At 39.0% G+C, this 19452-nt stretch overlaps 1 protein-coding gene across 1 annotated transcript; it reads right to left on the reverse strand.

Annotated features, from left to right (window-relative positions):
- Positions 1–2869: 2869 nt before the first annotated feature.
- LOC121942217 (Na(+)/H(+) exchange regulatory cofactor NHE-RF2-like) lies at positions 2870–18396 on the reverse strand. Its single transcript, XM_042485358.1, has 6 exons — positions 17762–18396; positions 16055–16366; positions 9563–9754; positions 4948–5101; positions 4647–4867; positions 2870–4556 (listed from the first exon to the last, which is right to left on the reverse strand). The coding sequence occupies exons 1-6, from the start codon at positions 17966–17968 to the stop codon at positions 4389–4391; spliced, it is 1254 nt and encodes a 417-aa protein (XP_042341292.1). The 5' UTR covers positions 17969–18396; the 3' UTR covers positions 2870–4388.
- Between the last annotated feature and the right edge of the window lie 1056 nt (positions 18397–19452).

The following is a 19452-nucleotide window of genomic DNA, read 5'->3' on the forward strand; positions in this document are numbered from 1 at the left end:
TATCATCATTTTACAGGTGAATACAATAAAATTCAGTTGCATTGCCTGAGTGGGACTCAAAAATGATTAAAAGGGCATGAGATCAAATTTTAAAAAGTCAGCAGTAAAAAATGAAATACATTTTTTATGTTTTACTATTTATTTATTTAATTTTATTTAAGACTGAACTTGCGTTAAGCACAGACCTTATTTAAGGTTTCTAAACAAAAACCCATTGACAAGGGAGCTGAAGGTGCTGAAATGCTAACTGATTTTCAGGTTTTAGGACTCATTTCTGGGGCTCTCTCTGTCAACAAGTAAAAACTGATTAACCATGAATAATCAACTTTATTCCACAAAAAATACACATATTAATATATTCCCAACTTTTTGATGAGTGGGGATTTGTGTGTGTGAGATGAGACACTCTAAATGTCTACACAGGCTAAGCAGCAACTGAACCGTTAAAATGGCTTTTATTTCAACATATGACGAGCATTTGAGGCAAAAATCCAAGAGGATTTAAGTAAAGTTACAGAAAAAATGCTTTTATGTTCAGCATCATAAGGACTACTCGCACGCTTCTTAACAGGGGCAATATATCATTCTGAATGTTTGTTGAATCAAAATTGTCACCACAAACTGAGAAACTTTCCCGTGGAGGCCTTTTGTATCCGAGATATTGTTTTCTTGTGTGTATTCAGGCCATCCTTCCAGAAACAGCGTTTCGTCTTCAGCTGATTCTCCAAAGCTTCTCTGAGACCACACGCACAATGTGATTAAGCTGTCGGTCTGTCAGAAATCTCCCACAAACCACAGATCTGATTCATCTCACGCACCGTAATTACAGGTTTCTGTTACAGAGCAGATCATCTTTTCATCCCTGTCGTGACATTAGGCTACTTGTTAATACCCCGAGGCTCAGGGTGGAGCTGCAGCAGAATGAACTCAGGAAAATCCCTTAGTTGAGACCTCCTTACTTCTCTGTCACCGTCTCCATCGCAGTGTATCAATATATCACCCCTGTATTCAAATAATGTTATACAGCAAACACTGTCACATACAGTATAGAGGGGGAGTTTTTGGTTACCATTTGTGACAAAAATTGTGGTGCATCCGATAAAAACTTGTTTTGAAGGCAGGTATTGTTGAGAGAGATAAAAAAATTTAAAAAATCAGGGCGCAGGAGATGAAGATAGCATCTATATACCTTTATTGTGCGTGTCTCTGTTTTATAGCTGCTGTATAAACTGATATGAACAGGCCACTCCTGTTCGGTGTCCTTTTTTAGCCTTTTGTTTACATCCCAATGGATGTGGGCTAATGTTGCTGTCTGGGAAACAGAGACTCGTCCTAAATGGTGCTCCTGTTGAATGAAGACGACAACATGATCTGATGTGAATTAAAGCCGATTATTCAAACTTTTGCAGGCACTTGCATACAGATACACCTGACATGTTACCTTGAATTCAACATTTAACTTAAGTAAAAGTTCAAGCAATAAAAAGTGAAACAAAAGTGAATGGCTCTTAGCCATATTTCATTCCAGAAAACTCAACATTGGCTTTCTGTGTAAAATTTCAATCCAAAGAGTAATCTGTAACTAAAGCTGTCAGTTACGTGTAGATTTTTTTTTGAATATTTTACCTGAAATCTAGTGGAGTAGAAGTATAAAGCATCTTAAAATGGAAATGCTCAAGGAAAGAACAAGAATTTTCAAAATTACATAATTTTACCTCTTTCGTGTAGTGCCATTTTAATTGATCTAGGTGTTTTTGGTGTGAGCTGCCGGAGATATCGGCCTTCTCTCTAATATATTGGGACTGGATGGCACTTGGCTTGTGTTGCTCAAAGAGCAAAAAACATAAATGAAAAAATTAACAGCAGTCTCTCCTTCCAGAGATCATGGCCCGGTTACTCAAGATAATCCACTGATCTTGTTGTGAGCAGTGTCATCTAGGAACTATTTTCTTTCTACTGAACTACACATGCCAACTACGTAAAAGGAAGCTTACAGACAACTTCATATTGAAACCAAGATCTTATGATCCCAGCTGCCTATCAAGCAAGTGGGGTTAGTCAGTGTCAGTTAGCCCACTATGATAGGCTACAATGTAGATGTAAGGCCGGGTCATGGAGCTACTGATAAGTCAAAAGCAAGCTGCAGATGTGGGCACCTTTCCTAAAAAACCTAGCGGACTGCACAGCGGACTTAGTATGTAGAGGATGCTGCAACATTAAATGACTTCCTTTCTGCACGTCTGTGAATGTCTAATACTTTCTCATGGGCATTATATCAACTGATTTTTATGTCTCTTTCTTAACTAAGTATTCTCTGATGTATGTCAAATATCTAATCTGTGAACACCCTAAGACATGTCCATGTAAGGTCCTATGTAGTACTGCATTATATATGTATACTACGCTGTTGTTTATTTTGTTTTTATGTTTGTTTAGTCATTTGCCTGATTGTGTTCTTTTTTAATTATCTTTTTTTCATCCCTTATGGTATATGTGATATTGCTGTCATATGCATTTGGTATTTTCTATCTAATCTAAAAATTTTAATAAAATATTGCTTAAAAAAGGCAAGCTGCAACTTCGGAGGATGAAAAATGAAGTCAATATGAAAGTCCAAAAAAACACATTTCCTCTAATGGCCACTTCAGTTAAATGCTCAATTTTAGAGCATAGATTAACATGTTTTGAGTCTTATACAAAAAACTGTTTTGGTCTATAGTTAATTTCAACATTCATCACAACTGTACGGCAGGTGGTTTTTTTTACATATAATTCATGCATTTACATTTTATTAAGGCCCAAAGTTATGCATATTTAAGTGTGCAGCTTGAGCGACAGGCTGTCTGCGATGCATCTCTGCAGCGATGAGTGAAATCCAGCCCTGCTCATCCGCAGCTCCACCCTCTCGTCTAAATATGGTTACTTCTGGATCCAAAAAAACCAAGATGGTAATGGCTGAAATGCCAAACTAAAAGCTTCAAAATGGAATTCCACAAATCAATCAGTGATGTCTCAGCAGCTACATCCATTATTGACAAAGTTTATGCACAAAACATAATTTAACATGAATCCTGGGCTTCCAAAAAAATACTCGCCCCACGGCACATTTCAACGATAACTGACATCAAATGGTGGCATTTACATTTCCTGAAAGTTTATTTCACATTGTGAGAAGTTTCAGCTATGCACATTTGAGAGAGAAATCCTCAAAAAGCTACAACAATAAATCAGAGGGTCTACAGTTTCTTTTCTATCACGTCGACCATCTCTCTCTAAATTATTTTCCTTTACAGAAATCACTCTAACATTGAAGAGAAGCACTGAGGTGATCCAACAAAATACATTTTATAACTTAAGCCTCTACCATTTCTTTATATGTACATTTGAAAGTGATATGTGACATTAAATAAAACGTAATATAACTACTCCAGCTGTGATGAGCGCATTGTAAATTGAAAGAACAACAATAGTTCAAAAAATGAAATCTAACAAAGTTACAACAGAAAAGCATATCTACATAGTAACTATGTTTTTGAAATTATTATGCGTTGATAAAGAGAAACACTGTACACAGACCAGGCACCATTTGCAAGTGTGAGTCTCTGAGCTGATGGTTTTCCAGTCATCTATGATATTGTTTAATGAAGTGTATTTTAGGAGTTCTGACACATCCACAGATCATGTGTTTGTCCTCACAGATACTAAAATAAGTATCTAGAAAACACTATTTGATATCTTACAATGTGGTTTTACACACAAATAATTTAAGACTATTACTACAAGCGTTACTACCGGAGTTTTATTCCCTCTCACTTCACTCTTTCTTTAACCCTTTAAAACCCGAATCCACATCAGTTTTGTTGCATTGCAATCAGACACCTGCAGGCACTGAAACCTCCGAAAACTGGGTTGATTTCTTTTGAAAACATGAGAAAAAGTCTAAGAAAGGCAAGAAAAAAAGAAAAGTAAAAGATGGGGAAAAATAGACAGTGGAAATGAAATTTATTTGTGGGGAGTTTATTAGATTTCCAAAAAAAGGGGGGAAAAAACAACCCTAATCTATATTTAAAATTATGTTACAGGTTATTTTATTTTATTTTTCCTACTTGCTTAAGGTCACTTCCTTGTCTGTCTTTATAATAATAATAATTCTGATTATTATGATGATGGTCATTATTATTATTATTTATTATGATTTTTTTTTTTTATCATTATTTTGCTTATTTTCAAGCAATTTTCTTGTAACTTTTTTTTTCTAATTTCTTGCTTTATTTTGGACCACTTCTTGTTAAGGTGCTTATTGCATTCTTCTCATGCTTTTAAAAGTACTTATATTATTCCTCCCACTATGCCGATCTTCTCTTCTTTTCTCTCTTTGTGTTCTGCGGTCAGAAGTTGCTAAAGATCTCTTGTTTCTTACTCCAGTCCATAGCAGGTGCTCTCTTCTTGTGGCGGCTGGCGAGGACCTTTTGTTTCGCCTCAGCAGCTGTGGGACTCAGACGTAGACCACTGTCCACGAAAGGGTCCGAAATACGCCTGTCGTCCTCATCAGGAACCTGCAATCCCCAAAAATGGACATGTTTTAGCACACACTCAATGCCATCTCATTGATTGTTTTGTTTCTTACATTACGCCTCTTCTCTCACCTGGATGCTCATGTCCGAGCTGCTGATCTCTGATTGGGTTGTGGAACTTCTTGACGACTGAGATGCTGAGCTCCCATTGGTCCGGGATTTCGGGGACGAGTTTGTGATTGGGGAGTCTGTCAGCGTGACGTTTATGACTGGTGGATCTGTGGCGGGGAGTTCAGTGGTCGGAGAGGGGGTGGGTGGGGCACTTTCTGTGGCTGACACATCCAGATAGACCTCTGTGGAAGAATAAAGACAAACAAGTGAGACATTTTGTCTGAAGAGTAAAGGGACTTATATGTGCGTGAACAAAATTGACCTTTGATATGGCCGGTGGTGGGTGTGACGCCAAGTCTGTGGAAGATCTCGTCTGTCTCTGGGTCGACCACTAGGAGGCGCACTTCCTCCCCTTGTGCTCTGATGAGGGCCACCACCTCTGAGTGCCTCAGGCCCTCTATGTTCACTCCGTTCACCTAAGCCAGAGGAAAAGGAGACGTCAGGGAAAACAGAAACAGTAGAGGGACGTGAAAATGAAGAAGACATACAGAAACAAAAACTGAGTGACCTAATGAGACAGACAGGAGACAGGACAGAGATGAAGAAGTAGCCATAGCACAAGTTGAAGGTACAGTTTGTCTCGCATCAATGACCAAAAACAGATTAAATCTGTAATTTGAGTAGATGCTAGTTCATTTGCCTGAATTCCCTTCCTTCCTCCACACTCTTCCTCTACACAAAGTTAACCTCTTAGAGATCATGCACTCATGCAAGCACACAGATCTGAGAGCCTGTGACACACAGGGCCGTAAATAAAGACAGTGCCTAAAGACGGGCTTTAATAGAGTGCCTAAGTAATGAGTCCTAAAGCTCAGAAATGGATTATCACTGTAGCACCTTCGGTTCCCTCGTCTCAGAGTCAGTGTTTTTTTTTAATGGGTTTTTGGTTTGAGGCCTTAAATAAGGTCTGTTGTTTACACAACCTGAGGAGACTTTTTTACTTTTTGTTCTGCGACATAAAATAGTTCAGTAAATAACCCACTCACAGACTTTGAAGCTTTTATGTGTCTTAAAAAAGTTGGTTACTAAGAAGTGGATAAATGAGACTACAGAGCGTCATCACAACTAGTCGAACATGGCTTTAAATCCTCGCGGTGGTGGCGACACGAGCATGGTGTTGTTCGTGATAGCCTTACATAGCCTTTTACCTCTGGCAATTACATTTAGGCTTTAAAAATCCTGAAAGTGGTGTTCATTCATGAGGATTATCTTCCTGAACAATACGTTTAAGTATCATAAACATTTTTTACCACAGAGTTTATTTTCTGCGATAATCCAAAATCCAATGGAAAAATCCCATAGGCTGGTTGACAAGAGAACCAGGGGGACGTTAGCTTCCAGGCTGACCTACAGAAAAACATCCACCCTGGGCCTGTCTATGTGATGCATCTTTGGAAGTACACCTAAATTCTCTTGATACGTGAAACTTGATGTAATTGTTATATATCTGACTGACAAAGCAAACCCATCTTCGTCATTAGTTTCTTTCTCTTTTTTTTTGTAAAATAATACAAAGCTATTTCAAAATTATAAACTTAGTCTACATAAACTGTAAAACTCTAAATAAAATATAAAAAACTATTAAATTTAATGAGGAATTTCTGATTATCCTTGGTATTTGTCATAAACCAATATGCAGTGATGACTTCTAGGTAATATGTATGCTGATGTTCAGTGTCAAGTTTCTATTGAATCTTTTGATAAGATAAGAAGATACAGAACGCCATTTGTATCATGATTGATGAACGACTTTCTGTGACCTCCATGTGGTCCACGTCAACAATACTTTTTCATTTCAGGGAATTCTTATCTGCACATAATTTTCCAGGAACCCCCTGAGGAATTTGCTATAGTTTTCGATGTCATTCCAACAGGTACCCTAGTGCTACTAAGATATGTAATTAGACCTTCACCCAGATCTGTGCATCATTTCTCTAATGCAGCTGACTCTACAAACTTGTAAATTACATTTAGTGGAAGAAGGTTTGAATGTTTCCTCATAAATACCTGATTGTAAATAAGGTCAAGGAAGTGTCCTTCAAAATTATTCACAAGTACCACCCTGCCAGTCACTACATGCAGAAATATAAAAAAAACATAAATACGAACTGCACGTTTTGTGATGAACACTCTGAAACTGTTTCACACTTTTTTTGGCATTGTTTTCACACCAAAAAATTCTGGAAGGACATTTGCAGATTCATCATGGACTATGTCTTTACAGACTTATTATTACTTAATATTTTGGGAAAATGTGGTGTTTGGCTTTCTCAATGATGCAAGAAAAGAAGACAAATCATTTTTCATAATTAATTTGGTAATAATTTCAGCTAAGTGCTTCATTCAAAAATGTAAGTTCAGCAATAAAAAACCTAATAATTTCGATTTTCTGAAGGACATTAAACATTATATGAAACTACTTACTGATTCAACAGAAAGGCTATCAAGACATTTTGCATCCTTTTGTCTTAGAATTTTAGTATTTAATGTAATATTCCCCTGGCTTTTTGTTATTGTTTTGTTTGTATACATTAAATTGTATACTGTATTTCTGTTACACTCTCTTGTGTAAATAAAGAATGGAAAATGGCAAAAGAAAAAAAATAACAACACTCTCCTGAAAAACCAGTTGTATGTAATCTGATACATGTCATCTGCCCCCTGGTGGACTGCAGGAAGTAGAGGTGCTTTGAATACAAAAATGAACATGGCTGCCCCCATTCTCTGATCTGCAGAGTGTTTGAAAGGAAATCTCTGCTAATTTTTCAAAGATTACGGTAAGAACAACTTTTATATTGTTACTAATTCTTCACTATGAATATTTACTGGACCGAAGCAACTCATGATTACCAAAAATGTTGGAGCCTATTATATAGTAAAGTCAGGTTGAAAATGTATGTATGAAATGTGATACTGCAGGTATTAAACCTTAAAGACCTGTGGGACCCCCGATGATCTCGGCCAACATTATTGTGCATGAGAGGTTCATTTTTTAAGCAAGCATGAATGTAGTGGTGTTATATAAAACCAGACACTTTAAGGCATCCAATGGTACCAGCTCCAAAGTAACCCTGCTGACAAAACAGCTTGACCAGCTTTAGCTGCTGGGTAGGCCACCAGCTAAACCATCTGGGTCAGGACCATCGAAGACCATCTTTGACCAGCTAAAACCAACTAAAACCAGCTACAAGCATAAGCAGGTTTTAGCTGTTTTTTCTAGCAGGGTAGACTGAATTTTGGTGAGGGAAAAACCGGCATGACCATTTTACGGGGTCCATTGACCTCTGACCTGAAGATATCCAAATGAGAACAGGTTCTATAGCTACCCATGAGCCTCCCCTTTACAGACACACCCACTTTATGCCAATCCCTTCCAGATTTGTACAAAAAGCATGCTGTTTGGGGTTTTTTTTGGTGCATGCAGTGTAAATGTGTTGTGCTGCAGAAATTTTGTCTGACTGGAAAGTCTGGACTGGAAAGAAAATCATGTGTGATGATGTAGTAGTAGTATTATTTTATAGTAGTGAGACATTTTTTTATGTGACCTCGTTGTACTAAATGACCTATTGTGATCTCTAGGATAATCAAAACCTAATGAAACTAATAACCACAAACTAGAGACCTCCCACATTTAGAGGATGGATTTCTGTCCTGATAATGTCTTCTGTGGGAAAATAAAGTCCATCATTGCCTTAATAAGAACAGAAACTATTTTTTTGGGGGGGGCTCCCACCACTAAAAAGATGGTAAAAATGTTCCTTTTTGGGAAAATCACAGGAAGTGTTCCAGTTGCAATGAAAAATGCAATGATTTTTTTGTGATAAATTACTTCTCATAAATGCCTGATGTATCAAATATGATACGAAATGATTTTCATATATGCAACTTATTTGTTCAAAATATATTTTTATATTTTGTCAAAAAGGCCCATAAGCACTTCCATTTAAAAAAATAGAATTTTCTGGCTATCAGTTCACGGTTCAGGCTTTACAGGGATACAGTGCTGCAGGGATGATGTTTGTTTTGTAGGCCAACATGGAAATTGGCGTGCTTTTTTTTCAATTAGATTGAAGAATAATGCAGAAAGTGAGCTCTGTGGCAAAAAAAAGTTTATGATACTTGCACGTTTTGTTTGGCAAGATAATCTTTACAAATTAACACCACTGTCAAGATTTTGAAGCCTAAATGCAATCGGCAAAAGTAAAACGCTAACATCAGGCTGGAAATGCCACAGCTGCATCGCTTTACGTTACCATCATAACAAGGCTGTGAAGCCATGTTCGATGTGACGATGCTTCAGTCTCATTAAGCCACTTGTTAGCAATCGCCAAAAAAACCCAATCAAAAAACCCATTGACTTCAAGATGAGGTAACCGGAAGTGCTGAAATGCTAACTCCACTCACTGTCAGCTGTCACTGTCACTCACTAGCAGCTAGTTTAGAGCAAAATATGTCAAGACGAACAAGTTGAACACATCTGAACTCATGCCTTTTGTGTGTGTATGTGTGTGTGCATCGTAACTAGTAACTAGGGTGTGTTGAGGGCCCATACCTTACGCCACATGAAAAGACCTAGCCCCTCCTCTACACCTCCATTCAAGATGATCCCTTATCGTCTTTTCTTCCTTCCCCCTTTAAACAACACCCCTGTCTCCCACCCACTCTAAGCCTGTCCAGAGTCCAGTTTATCTGCTCTAATCCAATCAGTGCGCAGACCTGATTATTGTGGGGAGCAGCGACTTTGTTTTTCCCATCAGTTCCCTGAAATGTATCTCTGACAAGAGCAATGCATCAAGTTTGTATTCCCCGAAAAAGAGGTGGGGGGGTCATCCTTCTGCCTCATTTATACTGTGTGTGTGTGTGTGTGCTGGTTGTACCTCCACTAATCTATCTCCAGGCCTGATGTCTGCACTCTCAGCAGCTGAGCCGGGGTCCACTGAGCGCACAAACTGTCCTCGCTTTGTCTTATTGCTGTGCAGGTTGAAACCGTAGCCGTGCTCTCCCTTCACTAGGTGACACAGACGGGGAAGGAGCTCAACCGTCGACTCTGGTGAGGGCTGCTCCTGCAGCTGTAAGGAGACATAAATGAGAACTTTATAGGAACAGGATATTAGAGAAGGAGGCGTTCAAATGTCTGTAATTTAGAGGTAAACTGATTTAAAGTTATGACTTTATTAGGTACAGCTGCTCAGTCTATAAGTCTCAGTCTATACAAGCCATGTCTGTGTTCTTATTCAAAGTTGCATTATCAGTGTGCAGTAATGCATTTTAAGTGTGTATTCATCTGAGTAGTCTACATTGCTTTAACCTGCAAAGATAATGTAAGTTTGGAAAAAATTCAAAGCAGACTTGAGATCTATTTTGATGGATTACACAATCCAAGCAAGTTTCAAGCACCTGCAGATTTTCATAACTGACAGACTGAATGGCAAAAAGAGTATGACGTGTCGTTAAAACATGCAAAAATGCTACAGTGGTCCTTTATATATATATATATGATAATTTTTGAGTCTGTAGTTTGTGGTGTGTACGACTACACTGTGTTGTATGTCATGTCCTCATACAAAAAAATTATGCAGTCTCCTACAAAACCACCAGTAATTACGGCCTCAGAAATAACCGCAGAGCCCAATCAACACCTTTGTCATCAAGTGTCAACAAAAACAGACATGTCAACATGACAAACTTCACAACAGGGATATTGTGCTGGATTTCACTAGATTATGAGTTAAGTTAGGGCTGTGCAATAATTAAGTATCACATATAAACTTTCAGAACAGTCACATTATGACAATATGATTGTATAAAAAAATTATTTTTAACAAAATTCTGTTGGCCAGATCAGTAATTCATAGCAAATTTAATTTAAATCAAACAAAACCAGTAAATATTTTTTTGTTTTACATCTTTAAAGAGTTAGGTGTGATGCAATGCAAACTGTTTCCATGTTGTAATATATATGGATATTGGAAAAAATATTCTCATTAATATTGTAATATTATTGATTTGAGATTTATTGAAGCTCTACCACAGATTTATTTATTAGACTGGTACCTCAGTGTATACCTCTGTGACTGTGCGCTGTAGGAGAAAGTGGCTGCCGGGATAAGCCGGCGGCCTCAGAGCTGAGCAGAGTGGGCTAAGTGGATCTAGTTGAGAGACGTTAAATCTGATCCTGAGCGTAATGACCGACGACAAGAGTTGACACATTGCATGACTCACCTGCTGACCGGCCCTGTGCCTCGACTACTAAAAACATGCTGGCTGTGTGTGTGTGTGTGTGTGTGTGTGTGTGTGTGTGTGTGTGTGTGTGTGTGTGTGTGTGTGTGTGTGTGTGTGTGTGTGTGCTCTGAGCCAGGGCCACGCTTTAGTCTCCATCCTTAGTGTAGCCCAGTATCGTGACTGTCTGGTGACACTGCTGTGACTGCACCTTTACTGGTAAACTGACCTGACAGATCTCTGTGTCCTTTCTGCTCCATCAACAACAGACTCATCGCCCTGACACACACACACACACACACACACACACACACACACACACACACACACACACACACACACACACACACACACACACACACACACAGTGTCCATAGGGTAGTGAGTGTGTTTATGAATAATAATGTGTGTATCAGTGCAGCACAGTTCATCCGTATCTGTTAGTGGGAGCCATAGTGACGGAACAGAAGACCTCAGTCCCAAATTGTCATGGTGACAGGTCAGGTCGCTGTGGTGACGGGTCACCATGTCGCCTGTTGGTTTTAAAGATCTCTGTTTCATGCGCTGACCTGTTTACTATATCTGTCATGTCGGCCCAAATCAATTAACTCTTTCTCTCTCTCTCTCTCTGTCACACACACACACACACACACACACACACACACACACACACACACACACTTAGTTTGTGCAGAAACATTTTATGAAGTCAAATAGTTAATGGACAAAAAATGTATTTCCTACTATTCTGACAATTACTTTTTCAGGCATTTTTCAGCTAAACATTCACTGATTGACATTTGTAAAATGTGAGAATTTGCTGGTTATCTTTATTTTATATTGTTTTAAAGAAACAAATTACATATTTTTTAAAATTTTTGGGCTGTAATTTCAAGCTGTCTCGTTGGGCTCTAGTAAGTTGTGGCAGACTCATGTCCCTATTTTCTTTTTACAATTTATAGACAAAATGATTAATCGAGAATGTAATTTGAGTATTTATTAATCATCCTAGTATTAAATCAATATCTACAATTTGATATCTCACTGTATGATACAAAATGCAGAGATTCCTCCTCTCATCTTAGGGTCTTTTAAAGAACAGATGAGCCATATGCCATGAATATAATCTCTGAGAAAATAAGTTCTTCAGGGAGGTTAGTGAAACTGGTGTGTGTGTGTGTGTGTGTGTGTGTGTTTGAGTGATCCAGACTATGATAGTGTTGCTGTGATAGCAGTCAACACTGTGGTTATGTAAGGCTGATGTATATGGGTGTCTGCTGCCATAACAACACCATGCAACAATGAAATCCTGTCTGTATTTACATGTACGATGTGAATGTCACAAGACAAATAACACAGAATTGGATAGAGAGAGAGAGAGAGAGAGAGATAGTGTGTGTGTGTGAGTGTGTGTCTGCTGACTAAGCACATGACATGTATAGGGCTTCAGTGGTGTCAGCCTGGGATTAATATGCCACAATGGTTTCCTGATCAGAGCAGCTGAATTAAAGACAAAAATAGCCACTGACCTAGCCTTCATAGCACTCACTGAAAATGTCTAGAAGTTGATTTTGTACATTATCAGTTTATTTTAATAAATGAAAAAGAAAATGTCCCAAATAAATGTCTAACAAACACTGTCACATGCAGTGAATCACAGTGAGGTTAAGGTGCCCTTAGTAAATGAAAATGATGGTTACTAAAAGGCCTGTTTTTAAAGTAATCTTTAGTAAAGCACTAAGAACAGACACATTAAAGGAGCTCTATATGACATTTAAAGCATAAATATAGCAGCAATCCACTATTTGCTCTGTAAAGATATAGTGGAGAAGTGGCGGTCTGAGCAGAGAATGAATGCTTCCTGTATGTGCTGTAATCTGAGCTTCTCTGTTTGTTGTTGTGGTAGACGCTGCCGTGCATGCATGTTAGTGTGCGAGTCCCTGTGTTTGTATCCCACTGGCTATCTAATCACCGCTGCTATACACTGTGCTCATATGGCATTTACAGCTGATATTGGGAAAGTGTTGCTGCAGAATTGTAGTGCCCACCCTCTGGCTTTCCCCACTTTAACCCCCCTTTCTCTGTCAGCACTGTTGCCGTTGTTAGCACTTATTGCACAGTTAGCACTATTTGTGCTGTTAACACCATTCGCTGTTAGCTGCTGTCGCAGCCACCTCCATGTTGAGAGCCATATGCAGACAACCTTTGAATGTTTTGCTGTGCTTCATTTACCCTGGAAGTCATAGGTCGAAGTCGGGAATGATATCACAACTGAGTTGATCATGTTCAAGCACAACGAGTTGGAAAACCAAGATGTTGTTAGCAATAGCTAGCAGTTCTAGCCAGATTAGCCATTGTTAGCAATACTACTAACAACACATTATGCTGTATTTTGTGACACATAAACAACATCTCCATAGATAGAAGTTCAACAGTACTGGGTGTACAACTGTTTTAATGAGACACAAATGAGACAGAAGTGGTAATAAATGGTCTTTTACTACAGCTTTCACTACTGTCAATGTGCCGAGCAGCCATCTTGGATTTTGTGGTCAGGGTTGGTGAAGTTCCTCCGACATCTCTACAGAGGATTTCCAGTTAAAATTTCAAACTGGGAACTTGGTCATTTCAATTTTTCAGCGTAAAAGAATAGGACCAATAGATACACTAAGAATAAGTATACACTAAGCGTAGAGCTCCTTTAAAAGTTTTTAGTTTGTCACGTATGTCCATGGTTAAAGCACAATTTGCACCCTAAAAAATGCCTACCCTCCTAATGGTGTATTATAGGGACCCATATTACTTCATGTACAGGCAGACACAACACTTGCAAACTATAATGCAATTTATTCACTCATTCATTGAAAACAGCCCTGTAATTAAAAATACATTTCTGAAGTTTACTAAGTTTTGGTTAAAGCGATGCTCGGCTCATATTTGTAGCTTGTGTTGGTGGTGACGTAATAGATTGCACATGCTGCATAGGTGCTGCTGTTATTGCGTATGATGTCGTTTGATCTGAACCCGTAACCAAAACTGATAAAGAGGGCTGTGACGGCCAGCCAAGGGGCAGCCTGTATTTACCCTGCCATCAGCTAAACAGATGGCAGCTTGACGTGAGCAGCTGGGCCTGAAGATCCTGGTCCAGTTTGTTTGGAGCCCAAACACTGAGCTCAATCTCTGACAGACAGTTCCCAGTTATTCCTGCAGCCGGGCTGACATTAAGTACGTCACTGTGATGTCTTACTGGCACTTCTAGAAATTTTGTTTTTGCCAATTGCTGGCACGGAAATTTAGGATTTTGAATGTGATAGAATACGGAAGAACGTTTCTAACTATACCTAAGTGTGCAAGTTCCCACAATAGAGTGTGAGATGTATGCCTCGAGCCCAAAATAAAATACACAAAAGGTACCTATGCAAAGAGCTTGATTATGCAACATTGCTATCTTTAAATCTGATCCCTCCCGTGTCTGCTTGATACGTTCTCTCCTCCCTGCAGACACTCAAAGCCTGTTAGTTGAAAACATTCAAATTAAAGTTGAGCAGACTGAATGAGTGATAAAATCTGAGCTCATGTTGAACATTTAGACACAGTCCCTGTCTGTTACAAAGCCCTTAGTACAATACCTTCAACTGGACTGTTAATGGGAAAACTATTATTAATACTTTAAAAATAGCTGTTATTTAATTGAAATTAATTTCTCATAGAAAAAACAGTGCCTTAACCTTTGACGGTTTTTATGAAACTCCCTCCTGCTTAATTTTAGTCTTTAAATCCCTGTATACAAAACAGGATAACGGGGGAAACAGATGTTTCTAGGCAAACCTAAACACCGTGTCACACTCTTTCTCATTCAGTTTGACCAAACAGTACCAACAGTTCTGTTTTTTAAAGGAAACCCAGTCAGGCGAGCAGGGTTTTGAATTTATCTGCAGTCAGGTGGGAAGAGTCCTACAGCTGTGTGTGTGAGGTGTTAACACTCAGTATGCGAAAAAGACAGGGCTCTGTAAATACAATAGGAACTTGAAATGTTCACACAGCTTACAGACAACAGTGGCTTGTAAAGCAGCTGTTTGAGAGTCAGTGAAAGTAAAAAACAGAGCAAAAAAAAAAAAAAAAAACATGTAGGCAACATGGGTGGTGGTGAGGGGGGTGGTGGTTAATTTTTTTAAAAACATTGATCATAAGGGAAAAATGATCTTATTTATGTTATATTAGAGTACGAGAAAATAAAAAAATAAAAAATCGAAAGTCATCTACAGTGCAGTACAAAAAAAGAAGTATGCAAATTAGAACATACCATATTCTTTTATAGTTTGCTATATATTTTATTGGTAGCTAGCTAAGTTGTTTATTGGTATTGATTTCTATTTAGCACTTTTTTTGTTAAAAATTCAATACAATTAATAAAAAAGATCATTTTTAAGTGGGAAGCTTGCCCAGGGTACTAAATGTGTGGCACTAATAAAACCCATTATTGCACTGTGGTGGAGAAGAGGTGATAATTCCTTTAAAACCTGCCGTATTTACACCATCTTAATTCACTGTTTTATGTGTATTCCCTGTAGACTCCTTTTCTCAACTTGCATGTGCAACAATGGACTTTGCTGCCAAATTCTGGCTGGAAAAAAAGGGGTTGTACAGTGTGTTTGTGTGCATGTGTAGACACTATATCTGTCCAAACCACCCAGCTGAATAAAACAAAAAAGAAAAAATGAATGCCACAAAATTGTGCTCAGTATTCTTTCGACCCCCTTATCTGAATTTGAGTGAACATGTCTTCTTGGATGTATTTAGTCTTGTTAGAGGAGTTGCCAGACACTTTCTAAAAGGCTCTGTTTTGGGACTGAATCCAGTCGGTAGGACACCCAAGTGATCAAGTGCAGATTAGTGCTAGACAGACATTAGGTAAAAGAGTGTAAGCTCACTGTCACGCGCACTCTTAACACAGTAACACACTGGCTCTCCAATGCCAGTCAGACACCAACTAACCACTTCAACTTTAGAATCTGGACTCTTTCCTTTCTTGTATTCTCATAAAAACTAGGCAGATAATAAGAAAAGCCCTCTAAAGTTTTGACATTTGATGTTCAAGTGCATGTGAGAAACCACAAACAAGGGTATGATGTATTACCGCCCGCTCTTACCTCTGTGTCTGTTGTCGTACTTGACGTTAATGAGGATCTCTTGACCTTGGCTTGTGTGATTGAGTGTGTGGGCGAGTCTGCAGCAGGAGGATGAAATGTGTGGTTGGGTTTTGGTGACAGGGGCGAGTTTCCTCTGGGTATGGGAGAGGTAGAAGGGGTAGGTCTTGGCGAAGGCCGTGGGGAAAAGGTCCCCATCTCGATGGCCAGGTCCTCGGTGCAGGCCAGGCCACGGCTGCGGAGGTAGTCATCCGTGTCTCTGTCCACCACCAGCAGCCTGGTGCGGTGGGGCACCTCACGGATACGGTCCACCACCTGCAGGGAGGAGAAGAATAAAATGAAAATTGTTAGTGTGCTGTCAATTAGTTTGGGCTGCTCCTTGATTGACAGAGATTTGAATCACCAGCTGGAGACTCCTCTGTCGACTGAGATAGCTCCAAGCCGTTGTTTTTTTTTGGTCAGTGTGCTGTACGGTGTACTTCTGTGGATGTTTTACGCCCTAGATTTTGCTACGGAGCGAGTGCTCTTGACTTTCACGCTACTCTTTGTTACAGGGTGATGCTGACATGCAGGCAGGTGCAGAGAGGAGAGATTCTGCACTGTAAGGCTTCAAAAGATAACGTTATCTTCTCTTGTCTGTTTAGAAGTGGTAAGATTACAGTTTAGAGCAACTTCATACGACACAGTCTCTGGCTTTTGTCTGATATCTAGTAGGAGTCGACATTTTATCAGCCTGGATGATTATCGGGGCCGATCTTTGGCACTCTGATGATTGTCTGTATGGGCGCTTTATTTTAATGATCGCTGATAAAATTTAATTCATTAAAAAGCACAAAAAAGTGTCAGCATAGGAATAAATTTTACTTTGTAAAACCTCAGGGAGCTTTTTTTATTAATTCATTTTTAATTAAATTTTCACTTGACTTTATTAAAAAAGTTGCTTTGAACATGCTGTATATGACGTTGAAAGTCTCAGTTTTGAGACATTTGCTAAAGGCTTTTAATCAAAGTTTTGTGTTGGAGTTTATCACATTACAAATTCTAAATGACAGAAAGATTTATTGTAAATGCATATCGGTTCTAAATATCAGTCTCATTAACTACTAATAATTGGTATTGTTATTGGTCCTGAAAAAACATTATCAGTAGACCCCTAACATCTAGTGTCTACAAAAAATGTTGCATATTGTTGATCCGTTGTTAACTGTATTATATAAATGCTGCTGTTCTGCATGTTCCATGTAGCCCTGTTCAAGCTTTAAAACTTTTTATGAAAAACCCCCAAAACAAAACAAAACAAAACAAAACAAAACAAAACAAAACAAAACAAAACAAAACAAAACAAAACAAAACAAAACAAAATTAACTGGTAATTAACTGGCCAGATTTGATTTGACTGGCATAATTCTGAGTCAGGGACAGTCCTTCGTTTAGTGCATACTTTTAACAGTGAATTGGACTGAACATAACATACTATAAACACAGCTATGACACCCTGTGATTCCCATTACACAAAGCTCGCATTGACCCATTTTGGTAGCCCCCCACCTCCTCCTCCTCCTCCTTCTCCTCCTCCTCAGGCAAAGGAAAAAGTGGTCTAACAGGTATAGAACTTATTGTTTGTACTTCGGAGAGTTTATGCGCCTCTCCTCTCTAACACTCAAGCACTTGTCTGTGATTTTAAAAAACGCATGTTTTGCCATCACTCACTTGATGGTGTTTTTCATTCTCCACATTCTCCCCGTTCACCTCCACCACCCGGTCTCCCGGTCGCAGCCCGCCCAGGTCCGAGGAGGAGCCGGGCTCCACTTTGCGGATGAACTGTCCGCCTCTATTCCGCTCACCGTGCAGGTGAAACCCATAGCCGCGCTCTCCTTTGATCAGGAAACAGAGCCTGGGTCTCAGCTCGCTCTCCATCACAGCGCGTCAATAGGGCGTAAAACAGGTCAAAGTGTCTCAGGAGAATAAGCAGGTGCTTGACCAAAGCGCGGTGGAAAGTCTTTTGCTCTTAATCCAACCTACGGCTGCGCGCTCCAGCGACCAAAAGATCATCATCATTTAGCATGATGCGAGTCCATTAATAATCCACAATTGTTTAGAGAGCACAAATCAAAAACTGGGCTAAAACTAATGAGTGTTTAATCCATCGTGCAAATGCCAAGGGGGCGTAAATATGAGCGCGCAAAAAGTGGTGCGTAAAACAGTGGCCAAAAATCGCGGACAGGGGCTAAATCCCGTCCATCGGAGAAATAATCCAAGAGATCAGAGATTAGAAAGCTTTTCCTCACACGTAACACTTAATTCTCCTCGTCAGATGGGTGTGTGTCCTCCTGTCCGACCCGGCGCGAGAGTGAAGAGGCGTCAACAACAGATGCCACGGGACGTCTCCCGCAGCGCACACCTGATGACGCAGCGCAGCCGCAATATCCTGGCAGGGAATAATAGCCTGCGAACATTAATGAGGCTGTTAGGGGTGTTAAAAATATTTTTTTAAGGACGAAATGAGTTCACTGCCAAGACACGTTAAATGTGGCCATGGACATTTCTTCCATTTACAGTCCCTTAAGACAGGCAGGTTTGTCCCGGGTAAACCAGGCTGTGCCCTCCGTCCTTATCCACCGTCTATCCCTGTCTTCAGTGGATAAAACGGGCTGTGAAGGTCAATAAAAGGACTATTGCGTAAAATTGTATACAAAGTCTCACGAAATATAAGATCAGGCTCATTTCAAAAGGAGTCTCTGGAGTAATTCAGCCAAGTTTGAGGGTGTGTGTTATTGATATTCAGGGAAGATGAGATATCCACATGGCAAATATAATTGAGGACAACACTTTAGCTGCACATACAGAGAGTGGTGAAAGAAGTATGTGAATCATTTACTTAAGTAAACCAATACTACAGTATAAAAATACTCAATAACAAGTAAAAGTCATGCATTAAAAATTTCACGTAAGTAAAAGTATATACAGATATTAGCAATACAATGTGTATTCCAGTGAAAGTACTGACAATGCAGAGTGGGTACTGTCAGTGTTGTACTATATTATTATTCTTCTTCTTATTATTATTGTTATTATTATGCATGGATTTAAACAGAGCTGCAACAGGTAATCGATTAGTCATCAGAAGAAAATTAATAATTTCATTTATTCATTTTATTCAAGCAAAATGTCAAACATTTTCTGGTTCCAGCTTCTTAATCGTGAGAATTGGCTGTTGTTCTTTGTCATTTACAACAGTAAATGAGTGTTTGTGTTTTGGACTGTTAGTTGGACAATAGAAACAATATGAAGATATCACTTTGGAGTCCAGGAAATTGTGATGAGCATTTTTCACATTTTTTAGACTTCACAATTAATCAGTTAATTGTGAAAATAATTGGAAGATTAATTGATGATAAAAA

This window comes from Plectropomus leopardus, chromosome 4 (assembly GCF_008729295.1).
Source record: "Plectropomus leopardus isolate mb chromosome 4, YSFRI_Pleo_2.0, whole genome shotgun sequence".
Taxonomy (NCBI): Eukaryota; Metazoa; Chordata; class Actinopteri; order Perciformes; family Serranidae; genus Plectropomus; species Plectropomus leopardus.

Excerpts from the sequence above, each read along its gene's own strand:
- LOC121942217 (XM_042485358.1), bottom strand. The coding sequence starts at position 17,968 with ATGGAGAGCGAGCTGAGACCCAGGCTCTGTTTCCTGATCAAAGGAGAG. Across the intron at positions 9,755-16,054 it reads GTACGACAACAGACACAGAG|CTGCAGGAGCAGCCCTCACC; the intron begins GTAAGAGCGGGC and ends GTCTCCTTACAG. Across the intron at positions 4,557-4,646 it reads GCTCGGACATGAGCATCCAG|GTTCCTGATGAGGACGACAG; the intron begins GTGAGAGAAGAG and ends TGGGGATTGCAG.